We start from the raw sequence: 18357 nt of genomic DNA on the forward strand, positions 1-18357 counted from the left end.
TCATTGTTGGTTTTATAGATAAAAATATAAAAATTATGGACAAAAAGATAATTTTAATATCTCAATTATATTTTTAGTGGTGACGAACGATGATGTCGTTGGGGTTGCGAGTGACTATTGGTGAGGAGGAGGGAGAGCGACGGCGAGAGATGAGGCGACGACATATATGTTGTCACTCGACGATTACGCTAGCACCGACACAAATGTGACGAAAGGGTCATTCGACATATGCATCGGTACTGATGCGGATGAAAAGTAACATCACCCTTCCTCGCATCGTTGTCGATGCCAACACAAATGCAAAGCGATAGCACTTTGTAATCGCAGGCGTCGATGCAGATGCCGAGTGATCCTTTCGTCGCTTTACATCCATGTCGATGTTGATGCAGTTGTCGAGCAACACCATCGCAGATGCAAAGTATCAGCATCTATATCGTCGTCTTACCTCTCGTCATCGCTCTTTATCCTCATCCACGACAATCACCTATGACCCCCCAACAGTATCACCGTTCACCACCACCGAAAATACAACTGTGGTGTTGAAATTATATTTTTGTCTATTATTTTCGTGCTTTCGTCGGTAAAACCAACGATGTTAGGAAAAATGGACTTATATGTTTTATTTTCATAATTATAAGCATTCAAACATAAATTTTTTTAAGTCTAGAGATCGGGATATTAAAGAGGCCTAGCTAGTAATTTTCATAATTAACCCTCTCATTAAATATAACTAGTATTAGATTAGAATTATTACCCAGGATTTAAGCATAATAATCACAAATAATTATATTGATGATTCTTAGTGGAGAAATGATCTTAAAAGCAATAATCGAGTAATCAAATAGAGGAGCATGTCGATTATTTGAAGAATTGTCCAACACATAATCTAACATTTGAACTTGTATTTTTTTCAAAAGATTCAAAAGCGCGACAAAATTGCTGCTCGATGATCCAAAAAGAGATAAATCCGGTCTCATTCTTAAAACCTATAAGGACTATCGATGTATGACTCTTATTGTAATAAATATTATAATAATATTAAATTAGGATAAAAAGCCCATAAAAATGAGTTTATTTAATTTTTATTATATTTTTGGCTATTTTCTGATGTTTTTCGAAAACCGATACATACCATAACGTATATGGGCATGTATCGATCCAAGGCAGGATCGACATCGTCGATCGACACAACACGATACTCCTCGAGATAGAGCATTTGGGCGTATTCTAATTTGAACATGGGAGGAATCGGACGAGCTCGAGTCCAACTACGTCGGGTGAAACCTTTGTCGAAGCTCGACAACCAGTTTCGAGTCGTCCTCCTCCAGTCGATTGGGTCTCCACAGTTCGAATTAACCATTCGAATTTAGTCACATCAATCGGTAACGATGCCCCGATGACATGTTGGATTTGAATCGAGGGAGAGTGCCAGATAATGAATGGCTCCTCCGGTGGCGGGCTACTGCTGCAGTGTTCAGGTTCGGCCAATTCGGCGTGCCCGAGGACTGAGGGCATCGGCTCTTGTTCCGCTGACGGACACAGCGCATCTTTGGCATCATCGTACTGCAGCAGCTGCTCTCACTGGGAGGTCTCCGGTGGGGTTACCTGGAAATCTGCCATCAGTTCTGGACCCTAATGCCGGCGAATGCCCCTTCGAAGGGGCAACAGCTGCGTCTGGTGCAGGAACGCCCAGTTCCTGATGTGCTGCCTCATACGTTATCCGGACACACATTGGTTTTCTACCTGGGAAGGTTGATCCACCATATAAGGGCGACGACACGCATGATGGCCAACTTGGAACTAAAGCACCTAAAAGTCTCAGAACCAATCGTGGTCTTCGATTAGCTATACAAAGCGGGATTTGTAATGATGAATGATGGATGGATGGAAGGAAATTTGGCTATTATTTTCTACCTAAAAAATTGCAATGTTTAAGTCATCAAATATGAGAAAGGCTACAGATTTGATTTCAGCATGGTTGACATGCCCTTTGGACTTTCCCTATAAAACAAAGGTTGAAAATGAGATTACCTTTTTTTTCCTTCCACTTTCGGTCGAGCGATGAAGATGGCTTGAAATCTCTAATTGTTTGGAAAGAAGTCTTACCAACTTCTACTTTTTGAGGAGGAATAAAGTCGTACCTGATAACAATTAGTCAGTCGGTCATTCAACAAGCCATCTCTCACTTCAGTGACCATTTCAACATGGATTTGTTAGACTGGAGAATGTTCACTCGATTAAGAGCTAATAAACACGTAGCAACACAAGAGAGTCACACGTCCGACCGTGGTAGTACTACGTAGACGAAACAAATAGCTAATACATATAACAGGAGGCGATTGACACTGCACAATCCGTGTCACAACAAGATAGGAGGGAGGGGGGGGGGGTTCAAAAAGGGGAGAAAGGATCAGAATTCAGCGGGTCGGATAGTAGTATCCGCCTGCCATATTATAAGCTGTTGGCATCCCATATGGCATCGTCGGGTTGGGCATGAAGGTGTTGTTGAGCTTGGCTAAGCTGGTCTGGCCCTGCATCCCATCTTTTGCATACTGCTGCCACACGACCTGCTCCTGAACCAACAACTGCTGTTTCTTCTCTATTTCTGCCATCTGAACATAGGAAGGTGGAGGAATACTAAGCGATGCTGCGAACGGATCCCCTCCGATGGTCTGCATGGTACCATCAGGTGCAGGAAGGGCGAGAACCGGAGCGGCGCCACGCCCGGGCACAGGCAAGGCCACACTGCTTGAGCTCCCTCCACTCATCTGGGCATTCACTTGCTGCTTCACAGCTCCCTGATCATACATGCCATTCAGTAGTAGCGGATCGAAGCCTCCACCTAATGTAGCCTTCTGATTTGAAAGATTGCTGGCAGTCTCCACAAGGACGATCTCCCAATCTGCTTTTCCGGTTTCTGCTGCAGGGGTTTGCCACGCGGAGGTCACTCCAGAGTCACCATTGGCTGATGGGAATGCTTCCCACGAGCCATTTGCACCATTGGCTGCTGCCACTGGCCCCTGGAAAAGAGCTAATGCGAGCTTATTCGACTGGTCATCAGCAGACGAGCCATCATCTCTTAGGTCCACCAGGTCAGCTTGTTGCTGCGGCTGTGGCTTGACAGGTTCCACAGTGACCTTTGCTGGCTCGGGCTCCTCTTCCTTGTAATCAGAAGGTGCGGGAAGAGCTTTAATGCTGTTCATATCTTGTTCTGGTTCTTCATCCCCAGCCCCTGTGGGTGCAGGGACTGCCTCTCTAGGAGGGCTCTTGGGCCTCTTGGCTCTGTCCCTCATAAACTCTTCCAGTGTCTCCAAAAGCTTGTCGGTAATGCGCTGCACCTCCGGGTACTCCGATGACCTGGCCACCCCCGTGTCCTTGCACCAGGCATAGAAAGAACAAAGCTCATCAATCTGCTTTGCAGCACTAGCATAAGCCTCAAACGATTTGACGCAGTCAGGGTAGTCCATGTCAAAGAAGCGGTCTAGAAGGATGGCTAATATCTCGCATATGTCAGCATAGAGCTGGAAGCTCTCCCTGACGATAGGGTAGAGAGCTACAAGGATCATCCTGCTGTGTTTTGCATTGCCTGTGGGGCGGCAAGCAAGGAAGCGGTCAAGCAGCTGATGCAGTTGGTGCATCCTTCCCAGAATTCTCTCTGGCTTCATGTCCCTCGGTGGTGTTGGTGGCTTCTTATCTTCCCCGTTCTGCCGTTCATCGTATCCAGCACTGCCATTACCCGGAGGGGATGAATAGGAGGACCTCCCATAACTTCCATACACATAAGGATCACGATCTCCATAATCGGATCGATTTGGTGGTGGAGATCTCCAGCGCTCTGTCGTGGAATCATTTGAGCGGCTGCTGCCACCACTTTGTTTCCTCTCATATACCAGGCACTCCAGACGCTGATCCAGATATAGAGCGTAGGTGCGAACGAATGCAGAGTGATCCCATGAATTGGAGTGTGCCTCATCGCGAAAATCAGACATGTTCAGGAGACGGGTACCCCTTCGGGTTGCGTAGAGAATCTCGTGCTGGAATGCAGGGTCTCCATCAACCAGAAGACGATGGACAAGCATGAGCGCCTTGAGAGCCACGATCCAGTCATGAGTTTTCCCAAGCCGCTTTGACACAGTAGCAATACAGGCGCTGATGTAACCCCTTGAATAGGATGTCATGTTCAGGATCTCTCTCAGATACTTCTCATTAGCAGGCTCATCATCATGACTAGTTGCCTTGACAATAGCCACGTCAAGTTCAGGGGCTATATTACTGGACACCTTGGCCAGGCCAATGCTAGTCTGATCCTTCACTGTTCCCAGAGCCTTCCTAATGCTGGGTGCCATTTCTTTCCTCTTCCCTTCCGTTAAATTACTTTCCCCCCTTTAGTTTCAGTTGTTGCTTCTCAGAAGTTGAATATGCTAGCCTAACTGCAAACCTGTTCTGTAGCAGAAGCAGAAGGTTTGTCTGGACAGAAGGCCTAATCTGAGTGACAAAGCCTCTAAACAATAGCAAGACTGCTAGAAAGAAGCAATACAACTTGATGCCATCGGGTCTTTGATCTGTTATATATAGTTCATAATGGTTCTGATTATTAGTAATGTTAGAGGAACAAATGACATTGTCTGCATAGATGTAGAGATGTAAAGAAACCCATCATGATTCATCAGTCTAACAGCATGCACGTCCAAAAAATAACCACAAAGTTCTGGGTCCAAGCCAAGAGATGCTTCGGTAACTAAAAGAAACAGATGCAACTCCTGTAAAATTGAATCAAGATACTAGATCTAACATGTGCAAACCGCATTGTGCAGGTTGAAGCTAGTCCTTCATAGTCGTCTCCCAAGAATTATGTTTTCTAAGTCTTTGCAGACCAGAAAAGTCTATAGCATAAGGTCAGAGTCTGCATAACTGGTCTTCTTTCAATTAGAGGCCCCTATCAAAACTGCAACATACCAGTAACCAGTTGACATGGCAAATTGCAAGGCTTCCTGATGCCAGATTTGGCTCCTACTGATCATCTATCTACACAATCCTAATTAGTAGTCATTCTGCAAATAACATGAGGCCCTGGTTAAGGACATAACCGTTTGACTTGAAAGATGAGCAGTCCTTAGAACTCCGATGTGCTGATAACGTAGTTCAAATACAGAGTACTTGCAGTTAATATTGATTACAACTCATCAAGCATATCAAGATTCAGATCGTACGCAATATAGACTGCTAATAAATAGTCAAATAGTTACAGTTCATCTAGAATTTTGTTTTAAAGAGCTTATAAATCAGCAATGATCGCAAGAAAATTTGACTCCACTCAGATCTATAGATGATTAGACGGCAGCACAAAGTAGTATACCCAAGATATTAAAACAAATCGAATACATAAGCAAATTTCTCCAAGAATCTTCCACTACGATCGAATATTAGCCTTTAGATCTAGGAAATGGCTATCAGGGTTGCAATTAACGAGATAAAAAACAATAGCAAACTTCAAACATTCAATAAACTGACAGATCCACGAGAAGGTAATAAATCCAAGCAAATAACAAGAACAGAAGCAAATCACCTGATTAGAACAACCGTGTGGATCCCTTCCGCCGAGTCTCGCCCTCCAACGCACCGATTCGCTATCCTGCGGGCCGATCTGCCCCGGATCTACGAGCCTTGCCCGCGGATCTCTCGATCCTTATCCGCGTTGACGAAGGCAAGAATCAAAGAAGAGGGCGAGAGAGGGGCTATCCTCCTCTTCCTCTTCCCTCGTTCTTTTTCTTCTCTATGGGGGGCGGCGGCGTCGGACCGGACCCAGAGATTTCGGCCTATATGTCCGTCGGGAGCGGCGGCACCCGAGAATACAGCACGCGGATCGATCGGTGGCAAATAAATAAATAGAAGGCGAGACGATGACCATGAAACGGAACGAGAGAACGGAGGGCATTTCCAGAACTCTCACTACAGTGTTGAATGTTAGCCCCGTTCTTTTTGTCCAGCCAAGGACTGAATCAGCCGAGAAAAGTTAACAGTTCCCACCACCATAGACCGCAGGGAGCGCCACGTCACCCGAGACAGTCCTCTCTGGTTTCATCGCTTCGTTTGTCTCTTCCGACATCGACACTTTCACGGTAGTAATAGCGTTGCACATAATTGCATAAAGTTTGTACGCGACAAATGAGATCCACCGTTCACGTGGCACTCGCTTTTCGATGCGAAGCCGCATAGGGACGTGGGTGGTGACCTGTGATGGCGTAGCGGTCCAACCGAGAAGAAACACGACATGTCGTGGGATCGATAAACAAGTCACCGGGCCACGACTCGATAAACGAACTAAAAGGACCCCATTTGGTACTACTATTGCCTTTTACGGACTAGTAGTTGATCATTAGAAAATAATAATAATAATAATAATAATTTTTCGAAAAAATATTTATCCTAATTTATTGCTATCACCCTCCGTATTGCCAACCCTCTCCCCTCACCTCGCCAATCGTCCTTTCTTACCCGTACGCGCTTTCACTTATCAATTGATTTTATCGATCACCATCCTTTGTGCATGGATTGATCTCGTTGATCATGCACGTGCCTTCGTGCATAATGCTCCTAGGTCCGATGAGAGCATAGGAGCAATGGTGAAGATAACATAGGAAAGAGAAGATAATGATTGATTCGATGGAAACAAGGGTAAAACAATATTTTTATATAGTTAAGATGTTTTATGAGAATTTTTTAAGGTTAAAATACTCAATCAAAATTTTTTCAAACTTATAATTTTTTTCAGAATTCACCCAAACCATAATATAAAAAGGAGATTATTTTTATATATTTATCCTTCTAAAAATTAAAAATATAATCATGAATGATATCAATTCAATAAAGTTTTAGAATATATCTTTTATTTTAATCTCAACCAAGATTAAAGTTTCGAGTAATAATTATTTTTTTTACTTTTTAGATAATATATATTAAATTAAAGATAGTTGTACGGAAGTATATCTTGGAAGTTAAGCGATTCCATTGATGAACTGATGAGATTTCGAATATGTTCTTATTCTACTTGGATACCTGCGAACCGTCAACCATCCATATACTAATTTTGTTCAGTCTCTTCAAATATTGGCTGGAAGTTCTAAACATTTTTAAAGGTATTACAATCATATAATAATATAATATCACCAATCTAGGTTTTTTAAAAAAATATGTAGGATTAAGCTAAGTGACTAATAATTAGCATAAAACTATATTAAATTTTATAAATATAGATCTTAATCGATCTTAATATAGAGTTAGATTGTCATCCATAGATGATGCAAGGCATCTTCATCACTTAGGCATCCCAAATTATAAAATAAATGTATTATCTATCTGCATCTTCCCAATATGTGGCTGTATGTGTGAAACATTCAATGCTTGGCATTCTAAATGGCCTGCCAATCTGGCAAATGAAAATTTCACCCACATTGATGTGAGGGCCGTAGCTGCCAACTTAGAAGGTAGAGATACAAAATAATTGACGTGCAAAACGTAGATAAGGAACACTACCTGATCTCAAAATAATCACATTTTCATGAAGTCGGATGAGAGAGAGAGAGAGAGAGAGAGAGAGAGAGAGAGAGAGAAGGGGGTCTATTTCCACAAGGAACATACAAAATCCTTACATGTTTCCCAGTGGAAGCAAAGTTAAGAGAACACCATACTTCCAGAGCATCGAATGCATACTTAAAGTGACTAGCCCATCTCATGCGGCCAAAAGTCCAATACAACGTAGCGCTGATACCAAACCAAAACAACACCCCGGGAATCAAAACAACCAGCTGAGAGCACAGAGTGATCACACTTAATCAACCTCCTCAATCTTCGGCCCAGTACCACTGCCACCAGCTGACGGCACATCATCATCCGTTCCGCCAGCCATGTCGGCGCCAGCCCCCTGATACATCTTAGCTATGATAGGATTGCAGATGCTCTCAAGCTCCTTCATCTTGTCCTCAAACTCGTCCGCCTCTGCTAACTGGTTGCCGTCGAGCCACTGGATAGCCTGCTCGATCGCATCTTCAATCTTCTTTTTGTCGGCATCAGCAAGCTTAGAAGCTATCTTCTCATCCTTGATCGTGTTTCTCATGTTGTATGCATAGTTTTCCAGGGCATTCTTTGCTTCTACCTTCTTCTTGTGCTCCTCATCCTCTGCTTTGTACTTCTCTGCTTCCTGAACCATATTTTCAATCTCCTCCTTGCTGAGCCTACCTTTGTCATTGGTAATGGTGATCTTATTCTTCTGTCCGGTCGTTTTGTCCTCAGCAGAGACATTCAAGATACCATTGGCGTCTATGTCAAAGCAAACAGTGATCTGAGGAACACCCCTAGGTGCCGGTGGAATGCCAGAGAGCTCGAATTTACCAAGAAGGTTATTATCTCTAGTCCTAGTCCTCTCGCCCTCATAAACTTGAATCAAGACACCAGGTTGGTTGTCAGAATAGGTCGAGAAAACTTGCTCTTTCTTCGTGGGGATAGTGGTGTTCCTTGGGATCAACACAGTCATTACTCCTCCGGCTGTCTCCAGACCAAGAGAGAGAGGTGTGACATCCAACAGAAGCAGGTCCTGCACCTTCTCATTGCCCTCCCCACTCAGTATGGCTGCCTGAACAGCCGCACCATAGGCAACAGCCTCGTCGGGGTTAATACTTTTGCATAACTCCTTCCCATTAAAGAAGTCCTGCAAGAGCTGCTGAACCTTAGGAATTCTAGTGGATCCACCAACAAGCACAACATCATGCACGCTGCTCTTGTCCATCTTTGCGTCCTTCAAGCACTTCTCAACAGGCTCCATGCACTTCCTGAACAGGTCCATATTAAGTTCTTCAAACCTAGCTCTGGTAATGGTGGTGTAGAAATCGACTCCCTCGTACAAGGAATCAATCTCAATTGTGGTTTGAGCAGTTGATGATAGGGTTCTCTTTGCCCTTTCGCATGCTGTCCTCAATCTCCTGAGAGCCCTAGGGTTTCCACTTATGTCTTTCTTGTGCTTTCTCTTGAATTCCTGGACAAAATGGTTGACCATGCGATTGTCAAAATCCTCTCCGCCAAGATGGGTATCACCAGCAGTAGCCTTCACCTCAAAGATACCCTCTTCAATGGTCAGAAGAGAGACATCAAAGGTGCCACCACCAAGGTCGAAGATGAGAACATTCTTCTCCCCAACACTACTGACCTTCTTGTCGAGACCATAAGCAATAGCAGCAGCTGTCGGCTCATTGATAATCCTCATTACATTGAGACCAGCAATGACACCTGCATCTTTTGTTGCCTGACGCTGAGAGTCATTGAAGTAAGCAGGAACAGTAACAACAGCATTTTTTACAGTAGAACCCAGGTAGGCTTCAGCAATTTCTTTCATCTTTATCAAGACCATAGAAGAAATCTCTTCTGCAGCAAACTGCTTTTCCTCCCCCCTGTACTGAACAACTATCATGGGCTTATCACCAGGACCGGCAATGACCCCGAAGGGCCAGAGCTTGATATCACTCTGGACAGAAGCATCACTGAATCGCCTTCCAATAAGACGTTTTGCATCTGAAAACACAGTAAATAATGGCTATTGCATCTTGAAAGTAATAAGAAAAAATTGACAATATGAAAGAAAAACAATCAACGAACTTTAGATAAACTGCAAATAATACAAAATTCAATAGGTAGCAACAGAGTTAACAAAATAAGAACTAAGATCACTTGATATACTTCTTAACCTCACTAGTGTCTCTCTGTAATGTAACGCTGCACAAGCGGTACAAGAGTGTAGATCAAAGATAGCTGCTTTTACATTCCAGCCAGGACGACTGATACGAAGAAAACTAAATACACAAGTTCACATTTCCAAACGAACAAAAAATATAAATAAATTTATTTTGTTTCACGCGTAATGCTGGCAAATAATCGTCATGCACATGATTTCTTTAAGCTGGGAACCTAAAGCTGGGTAAAGATAACCAATGGGGAGGTGCAAAAGCAGAAGACAAGTTTATAAGACTCTGTTCTCGTCATTTGTGATTTATTTTGCCCCGGAGCACTAAGAACAACAACACACCATGACATTGTATTACAATAAAAAGAAAACTAAGAACAATCATCATTGGCAACAACAAAGAAAAAACAACAAACATTTCACATCTCAGCAGCAGATCTAAGTATTCAAACTAAATAGATGATTCATAGTGGCAGATCTACATCATAATAAGCGAAAGGAAGAAGGATCATAACAACTGCGCAATGACACATCACACCCACCGTATAAATAAATAGGCGTTACTTAACCCTAAAAAAAAATCAAATGGGCAACATTTGCATGATGTGACATCTTATTGCAAGCACCAGCAACAGATAAGAAGGAATACTCACCAAAGACGGTGTTGGTAGGGTTCATGGCGACCTGGTTCTTAGCGGCGTCGCCGATGAGACGTTCGGTGTCGGTGAAGCCGACATAAGAGGGGGTGGTCCGGTTGCCCTGGTCGTTGGCGATGATCTCGACCCGATCGTGCTGCCACACGCCGACGCAGGAGTAGGTCGTGCCCAGATCGATCCCGATCGCCGGACCCTCACCCTTGCCGGCCATCTTTTAAACGCTTAAATAGGATCCTATATCAAAGATACTGACCAGCGAGACAACCCAGCAGATCCGCCACAAGGGCTTGCGAGAGTGAGAGAGAGAGGGAGAGAGCATAGTAGAAGCTGAGGCTAAATAGAAGGCGACTTCCAAGTTGCAAGGGATCTGGAATGTTCCGAAGTCCTTGACTGACCGTACGACCCGATCGAATCGGACGGCTGCAGATTTGTTTGGTCCCGCGCGAGCTGCCACGTTGCGAGTCACGGAGGTGCGATCGCATGACCTTCCATGCCGGGCCCTTCACGCATCACATCAGATCTGATCTATTTATGTTAATCTTAAGACGTAAATAAACGAGAAGAGTTCGGTAATAAGAGTACGTGTGTAATATATTATTTTATGAGTCTATGCAGAAACACTGCTGTAGGGATGAGTCTAATCAAAGGGGTATTGATGAGAAAAAAATGGGTAGAATTCGTTTATTATTTAATTAATAATTGTTCGAAATAATTCTACAATTTTAATTGCATTAATGATGCATCGTACCACATTCGAATTGTCTATTACGAGGGCCCAAGATTCGGCCCGCTTGACCGTGGGTTAGACACTTCATGGCTTGGGAAACGGGAGCCTTTTTGTTTCGCGAAGCCTCACCCGCAATTCGCTTCCGTGTACGGTTGCGATTTGGGGACTCGGAGATCCTAAATCTCTAGTTGAAATAAGCATTGGAGAGGATCCCCTTATTCGCGGCCGCATTTCGCTTATCGGACGGTTCCGCTACATTCAAGAGACTTTCATCAAGCACGTGTTCTGATTTGATCTGACGGCCATAATCCATCAGAAACTTCCGGAACACCGTATGAAATTTCGCGCGCTCCCTTTATTTGGTCTCTATCCTCGCTGTTGATTTCTTTGAGGTGGCGGACAAGGGCGAGATTCCGGCGATCAGGATCGATCTGGGTCGGCGTGTGGCGGCATGATCGGATCGAGATCATCACCAACAACCAGGGGAACCGCACCACCCCTCCTATGTCGCCTTCACCGACAGTCACCATCGCCACTTCGAACCAGGTCGCCATGAACCCCCCCAATCAGCACTGTCTTTTGGTGAGTCTTCCCGTCCCCGACTTGTTTTCGCTGCTCTAGATATGTCCATCGGTGGCGTGATGACGAAATGCCAGGATCCAGGTTGGTTGTGGTCTTTTATTTCCTAATGCATCTGGTTTCTTGTTAGCTTCGAAGCGTTGATTTCAATGCGTATAGGGTTTAGTTTCTGTCGACTATAATTCCGATCTGGTGATGTCTGTGGTGATTGTTTAGGATTTGTTTCCTGTGTCCACTACGATGGCGATCCGTGGTCGTTCGATCTGTTTCAATGTGGTTTCTGTCACACCATTTCTACCTCTTGGCAAAATGTCTTGGCAAAATGTCCATCTGTTCGATGATTCGACTATCTGATTAATCTAGATTGGATGTCTCAACTCATCTATAAACTCCACAAGTCGAGATTAGCACTGGTTTTATTGGTTCTTTCTTGTTTTCTTTTAGTATATTTTGGATGCAAGTAGAATTTGAATAAAGTTATGGCAATCTTATATTTATCCTAGTAATGCCTCCATATATTTAGAGATCTGGATGAATTATCTAGTCTTAAAAATTGCCCCAGTTGTTGGTCTTGATTCACTTGATGTACTTCTAAGAGCAACATGCTTTAGTCTAATGTTTTCAATCGCTTTCCATATGTGTGGAGCATATGATGGTTGGTGGATGATGATAACTAAACTGCTAGTCTTCGCAATGCATGCTTTGGTGGTATAAAGTAGCAACTACCAGCAAAATTCATCTCACAAGAAGACGGTTGAATTAGTTTGATCAGCTTGACAATGATAAACATTCTAATTGGTTCCAATTATTCAATATTCAGATTGTTGCACATGACGAGACCGAATAAATGAGAGTGACAAAAGATGCAAACATTGTATTGCTTCCAGCGTACATGTGGTCCTTTCCAGCTACCAACATAATTATCATCTTTTGGTGGCAGTAACTTTCTTGCAACATCTCAACTTTGATGGCCACCAGTAGTCATCTGGTAATTCTTCCTTTTTATCAACAAAGAAAGTTGTGCTTCCGGTTAAAGTTTAAAGCTTAAAGCTTTTCAAGGAACCAGGGAAACTGTGATGATTAGCCAACAGAGATCACCAGCTTCATGATAGTGTAGGATTCAACCTAGACCGCTGTAACTTTTAACCCTTTCAAGAGCTTCCTCCTCCAACTCAACCAGCTTGCGGCAGAAAGATTCGACATCTTGTGCTTTTTCTTTAAAGTTGAATCTGAACTCCTTCCAATGATACTGCTGATTTGAGGTACTGTTATTCACTGTTTCAAGGACCTTGGCGAGGACATCAAATCCATTGTGGTCAACAGAAAGCAGTAAAGCATCCTTCAAGAAATAGAAAGTGAAGAATCAGCAAATCAGCAACATACGAATCCGAGTCTTCTGTGTAGCATAGTAAAGGAGGTTTGCATAAACTTCTTTTCAGTAAGCAACAAAATGCACAAACTTATAGAATTCAATTAGTTTGATGTTGAGAAAACTCCATGGCAACATTAGGCCATTATTGTCTAGTTTGATGTCCAAATCCTTCTTTATTGTCTAAAGTCAATTCATTTCTGCTTGCTGGACAAATGAATGGAACTTTCACTAGTCAAATATCTGTTCATAAGCATGTAAGTGCAGTTGATCATGGCTTCATATACCCTGATCTTGATCAGTTATATAAAACAGTATTTGCCACACCCATTTAGTAGGAAACCTTGTCAGATGTGCACTTTTTTTTACCAAAAAAATTGGTAAAGATATTATGGACTTTATGATCACAACTGATTGATATGAAGGGTACGATCATTAACCATTAGGAAAGGCACTAAAACAATCCAACATCTACATTAGATATTTATACATTCATCTTGACACTCAACCTACTAGCATAATCTTCTGTTACCAACAATAGAAGCCTGGTTTAGTTCAGGTGCATCCTTTTTTTTTCTGCTTTTTAAATCTTTTTTGGTAACTCATGAACAAGCTCATCAAGAAATTTTGTGCCAGTATGCATCTCGTCAGGAACTTATAAAATAAAAGTGTTGTCTATAAGATCATCCACCAATCATGGTAAACTCAAGAAGTACTTCAGATCTTGACCTACGTTGTTGTTCATTCTGCTTCTTGCATACTGTTCTCAGTTGACATGCACAATGTTTTAGAAACTACCGCTAATCACATTATTCATGTCACCTTGTAGCCCGAGATGATCCTCCATTCCGACCATGGTGCTTAAATATATATTGGCAAGAATAGAAGGCACAAGTGAAGATTATTAATGCAGGAATGGTCATAAGTATTGTTGTTATTGTTGTTGCTGTTGTGTGTGTGTGTGTGTATATATATATAAAGTTTTGAGAAATTCCTGTAGAGCACTCACTTCTTACTTAAAAAAGATCATTTTAGCCCTACCTTAGCCTCTGCCTTGCACTGCCACCCTTATCTCCTTGCACCGCCACCTTACCTCCCCTTTGCCCTATCAGACACACCCTACCTCCGTGCGTTTCACACTCGCCATCCTTGCCCATGGCACAGGTGACTAGCAATGCCTCACCCTCATCCTCGCTCGTGGTATAGGCAGCTAACGGCTCGCCCATGGAAGCGGCCAACAACGAAGGCGAAAGCACAAGGGCAAAATGATCATTTATGAAAAAAAGAGCGCTATGTGAGAATTTATCAAAACTAAGGGTTATATATATATATATATATATATATATATATATATATATATGAAGAAAAGGTTATTTCCCAACTAAGATAGTTGATTGGTACTTCCAACTAGATTGATCTCCAAAAGTAAGAAGTGATCCTTTACACTGGTAACTACGTTGTAAAAGTGAAAAGTCAATTTCACGACACTCTAATAGTGATACCAAACTCTACGAGGTAGACTCTTCCAATCAAAATGCATTAGACCACAAACCAAAATAATTATTATTCATAAAACTACAAAGAAAATTTCATTTATTGAGATGCTTGAGAATACAATCAAATTCGAAGTTAAGAATAAAAAAGCAGATATTAGGATAAGAATGACTGGCATATCTAAACAAAAAGTGAAAAGAACAAACATAGAGGGAGAGAGAAAAAAAAGACTAATCTTTTTGGAGATCTAGCTTTATTATTAACTAAATTTTGATGCTAATACTAGATATGGTCATAGCATGTTATCTACATATCCATTATTATCACAAGAAAGTTATACAAAGTCCAGCAGCCGCATAAATGATGACATGAAATTTGTACTGACATCCAAAATGAATTATTATGGTACTTTCTTCTGTTTCTAAATGTGAAATAGCTTGACCATATAAAATATGTGGTGCAATGCTTGATAATTAAAGTCCACTAAGATCCATGACTTACTCTTGCAGTTACTTTATAATACTCAAGACAGAATAGCATCAGTGCTCTGCGTCTTATTTGACTTTGGTTGATTCCATCAACTAGCTGTTCAGAAAATGGCACTAGACAAGAATACAAAGGGGATTTAGTTAAAGGCAAATAAAGCATGCTTCGAGAGAACTGCATGGTAAAATAATAGCAGCTTTGTGCAAGAGGAACACCATTGGTTGCATCATAAAGCAATGTTTCTCAAGTAATCAAGGGACAAAAATTGTGTAAAAGGAATTCAAAGCATGAATCTGCAGGCATAAGTCTTACTTAAGAGATCTGCTTCAGGTGCCTTAACCTCATTTGGTTCAACATCATGAGTGCCACCACTGCCATCAACATAAGAGCATGATCTGCAACCAAAAAGTTTGTAATGGGAATAAGTGCCTGAGTGTGCAACTATTTGTCGCGCAGATTTAGAATTTCTATCTTACTTTGCAGGTGGGTATCACCTGAAACAAGAACTAAGAGATAGTTTGCATAGATCCCATGCTTAAGCAATTATGCTGACAAGTGATATCTACCTCTAGGAAAGTTGAAATTTTGACTTCAGTTATAGCAGAAATGTGAAAAACGAAGACCTTAGATCACTATTAACAGCTTCATAAAACATTTCAAAGTAGCAAAGTATGAAAACAGTTATAATGGTGAAAGAAAATGTGCCCCTTTTTCTATAGTGTAAAATGTCTAGTCATGAAAAATTGTAAATAAAATGGAATGTGGACACGCAATTTCGCAGTCTGACATGCCATAAAAATATTCAACTTGAAAATTTTAAGTTTAACAGTCCTCCAAAACTCCCATTGCTACAGATAAATTAGGCACAAGCAAAATAGTAGGAAGTATGTTCATTTTCATGATGCAAATTATGCAAAGACAGACCATGGGCACTTTTAAAATGCTCAAAACAGGACAATCTAGATGCATAAGTTGCATCACTTATAACAGTGGTGGAGTACGTAAGACTAGAAAGGATACTTAAGGCTCCAAATGTTCAATGTCTATGTGATATATACAGTAGTCGTGTCTTCTATTTGTAACCAAAACCATCTTATGAACCTTTACTAGTCTCTACTCCTTGTTCTTGACTGTCCAATTATCAAAGCAACATCTATGCAAAGGGACAAATTGAAAAAAAAGACAGTCAAAACTTAGATCTCCATGTGCCTCATAAGCACCAATCTATTTTCAAGTCCCTCTTGAGAATCAGAATATATTAGAATTCTAAGCGCAGAAGGTTAAACAAAGTGCTTCTTCATATGATGGAAAATTTTTCTAAAATGGATAAGAATTTTTTAAAATGTAAAAGATCTATATGACTAATACAACAAAAGCAAACTAAGACCATCTATCCAAAATATGTATACTATACCTGATATTGAATTTATAAACATTGTAGTTGCTACTTTCCTTCAGTATCCAATCGAGATTCTCGATTCTCGATCTGCAACTGGTAGTGGCAGAACTTATTATGGCTGAAACTGCATAACTAGCTTGGTCAACTGTTTCATGTTCCGATACAACAGATTCTGCTAGGCTTTCTGTGACAACCTGGACCTGGAGTCAACAGAAAGTTGCATCGAAGTTGAACTCTACTGCTAGCCATCATGATAATGTAAGTAAATGCGGAAGTGCCACAACGGTGACTCAATGGATCAGAGGAAGGTTTTCACAGATGATATGTTTATGTAATAGATGTCAACTAGACAACTAGAAAATTTTGACAGAAGGCAGAATTACCTTATCGTCTTTAAGAAGTCTGATATCACCTGCCAAAGCAACTCGAGCTGGAAACTGTAGTAAACAACAAGGTCAGAAAGACAACCAGATTCTATGTATCATTTTAAGGCCCCTTATAATGCAAATTTTGATATAATCCAAAGATAACCTTTAGGGATTCTACACTAAAACAATAAGTAAGGAAGCAATAGAAGATTTAGTAAAGGGTTAGTTTTTGCAGGCATTCATGATAAAAAGCAATATTTATATGTTATGAGTTTGACAGGCATATAGGTTGTGTACTACGGAGATGAAACCAGTTATAATCACCAACATTCATTTGGCTCTTGGCTTAAACTCCAGAAACATTCAGGATTTACAGCTTGGTGTTGGTAGAAATGACGGAACAAAGCACATTAACTTAGGCCCTTATCAAATGGTAATGACTCGCACCCGGATAGTGAATTAGTGAGTACATCATTTCATATCTATCATAAAGGAATGACCAAAAGACTGCAAATAAAATTTTAGAACAAGTTAAATAGGAGCTGAGCTAACCTTCTTAACAGATCTAAGCAAGCCCATGAGAGGACCTGGAATGATGCTGCTCACAGAAAGAGAAGCACGTTCATCGATTATAGTGTTCTGCAAAAAGAATGTAACAGTTCTCAAGAACAAGATCAACATTCTAAATTAACCTCTGTCATTTCATGCATGCATCACCAACTTGACCTATCATTTAGCAGATGATAACATATAACACACAAGACAAGAAAAGAAACCCTAATGCAAAAGATCAAATCAGTTACTATCGCTACCGGGGACTGCTAAGGGTTCATAAAAGATTGCATACCATGTTGTGTATGTCGCCTTCTTGCACCCAGAGGTACGGCTTGCCCTGCATGATCATGTAGTGAACCTTGGACGAGTATATATCGTCCTTGCTATTGCAGCAATCGACGACAAGACGAGACCAACCATCAGTCATCCGTTCAAGAAACGAAGTCAAACGGCATGAATCTGCACATCAGGACGCAGTGGAACAACATCTACTATACCTTCCTTTCGCGTCGGCTTTGATGGTATTCAGGTGTGCTTGCCAGTTCGCCGCCAAGATGTTCTGCAAGATAGATAGCACATCGTGAGAACATCCCAAAACAACGGCTGCCCAAAGAGAGATCGGCGAGGCGAGGACCAACCCGACATCTGTCCGCGAATGTGAGAGCCAACTTTTTGGTATTCATTGGCTCCGCTCTTACAAGCGCGCCGAAGCTGTTCGAGGAAATGACTCAACCAGATGGCCTGCAGACGGATCTCGAGCAGCGACGGTAAGCATTTTGCTGGCCGTTATGGCCTTGTTATGCCGCTTCGTCTACTTGTTCTTGATGGGCCGACCCCACAAACCCAATATAGCGTAAGACCAACCGACCCATTATGACATGCAATTGGTTTTTTTTTCTTCTTCTTTATTATTTCTAATTAATTAGTTTATTAAGCAACACCTAATAACACAATTTGGATGTCAATAGTTTCCTTTATTATTATTATTATTATT

At 41.6% G+C, this 18357-nt stretch overlaps 3 protein-coding genes across 5 annotated transcripts; all 3 read right to left on the reverse strand.

Moving 5' to 3' along the window:
• Positions 1-2219: 2219 nt before the first annotated feature.
• Positions 2220-5930, reverse strand: LOC103996903 (probable clathrin assembly protein At4g32285). 3 transcript variants are annotated; one of them, XM_065081925.1, is made up of 2 exons: positions 5567-5930; positions 2220-4443 (listed from the first exon to the last, which is right to left on the reverse strand). In XM_065081925.1, the coding sequence occupies exon 2, from the start codon at positions 4344-4346 to the stop codon at positions 2418-2420; it is 1929 nt and encodes a 642-aa protein (XP_064937997.1). In that variant the 5' UTR covers positions 4347-4443; positions 5567-5930; the 3' UTR covers positions 2220-2417. The 3 variants fall into 3 exon arrangements, with proteins under 3 accessions (XP_064937997.1, XP_009416237.1, XP_064937996.1); XM_009417962.3 differs by having other exon boundaries at positions 2220-4562; XM_065081924.1 differs by having other exon boundaries at positions 2220-4467; positions 5567-5897.
• Positions 5931-7602: 1672 nt separating this feature from the next.
• On the reverse strand, positions 7603-10707 carry LOC135592462 (heat shock cognate 70 kDa protein 2-like). Its single transcript, XM_065081926.1, has 2 exons — positions 10384-10707; positions 7603-9561 (listed from the first exon to the last, which is right to left on the reverse strand). The coding sequence occupies exons 1-2, from the start codon at positions 10595-10597 to the stop codon at positions 7829-7831; spliced, it is 1947 nt and encodes a 648-aa protein (XP_064937998.1). The 5' UTR covers positions 10598-10707; the 3' UTR covers positions 7603-7828.
• Positions 10708-12669: 1962 nt separating this feature from the next.
• LOC135592463 (uncharacterized) lies at positions 12670-18161 on the reverse strand. Its single transcript, XM_065081927.1, has 9 exons — positions 18002-18161; positions 17861-17922; positions 17656-17746; positions 17361-17447; positions 16824-16877; positions 16456-16640; positions 15354-15436; positions 15057-15157; positions 12670-13031 (listed from the first exon to the last, which is right to left on the reverse strand). The coding sequence occupies exons 1-9, from the start codon at positions 18044-18046 to the stop codon at positions 12813-12815; spliced, it is 927 nt and encodes a 308-aa protein (XP_064937999.1). The 5' UTR covers positions 18047-18161; the 3' UTR covers positions 12670-12812.
• Between the last annotated feature and the right edge of the window lie 196 nt (positions 18162-18357).

Source organism: Musa acuminata, chromosome BXJ1-9, assembly GCF_036884655.1.
Source record: "Musa acuminata AAA Group cultivar baxijiao chromosome BXJ1-9, Cavendish_Baxijiao_AAA, whole genome shotgun sequence".
Lineage (NCBI taxonomy): Eukaryota > Viridiplantae > Streptophyta > Magnoliopsida > Zingiberales > Musaceae > Musa > Musa acuminata.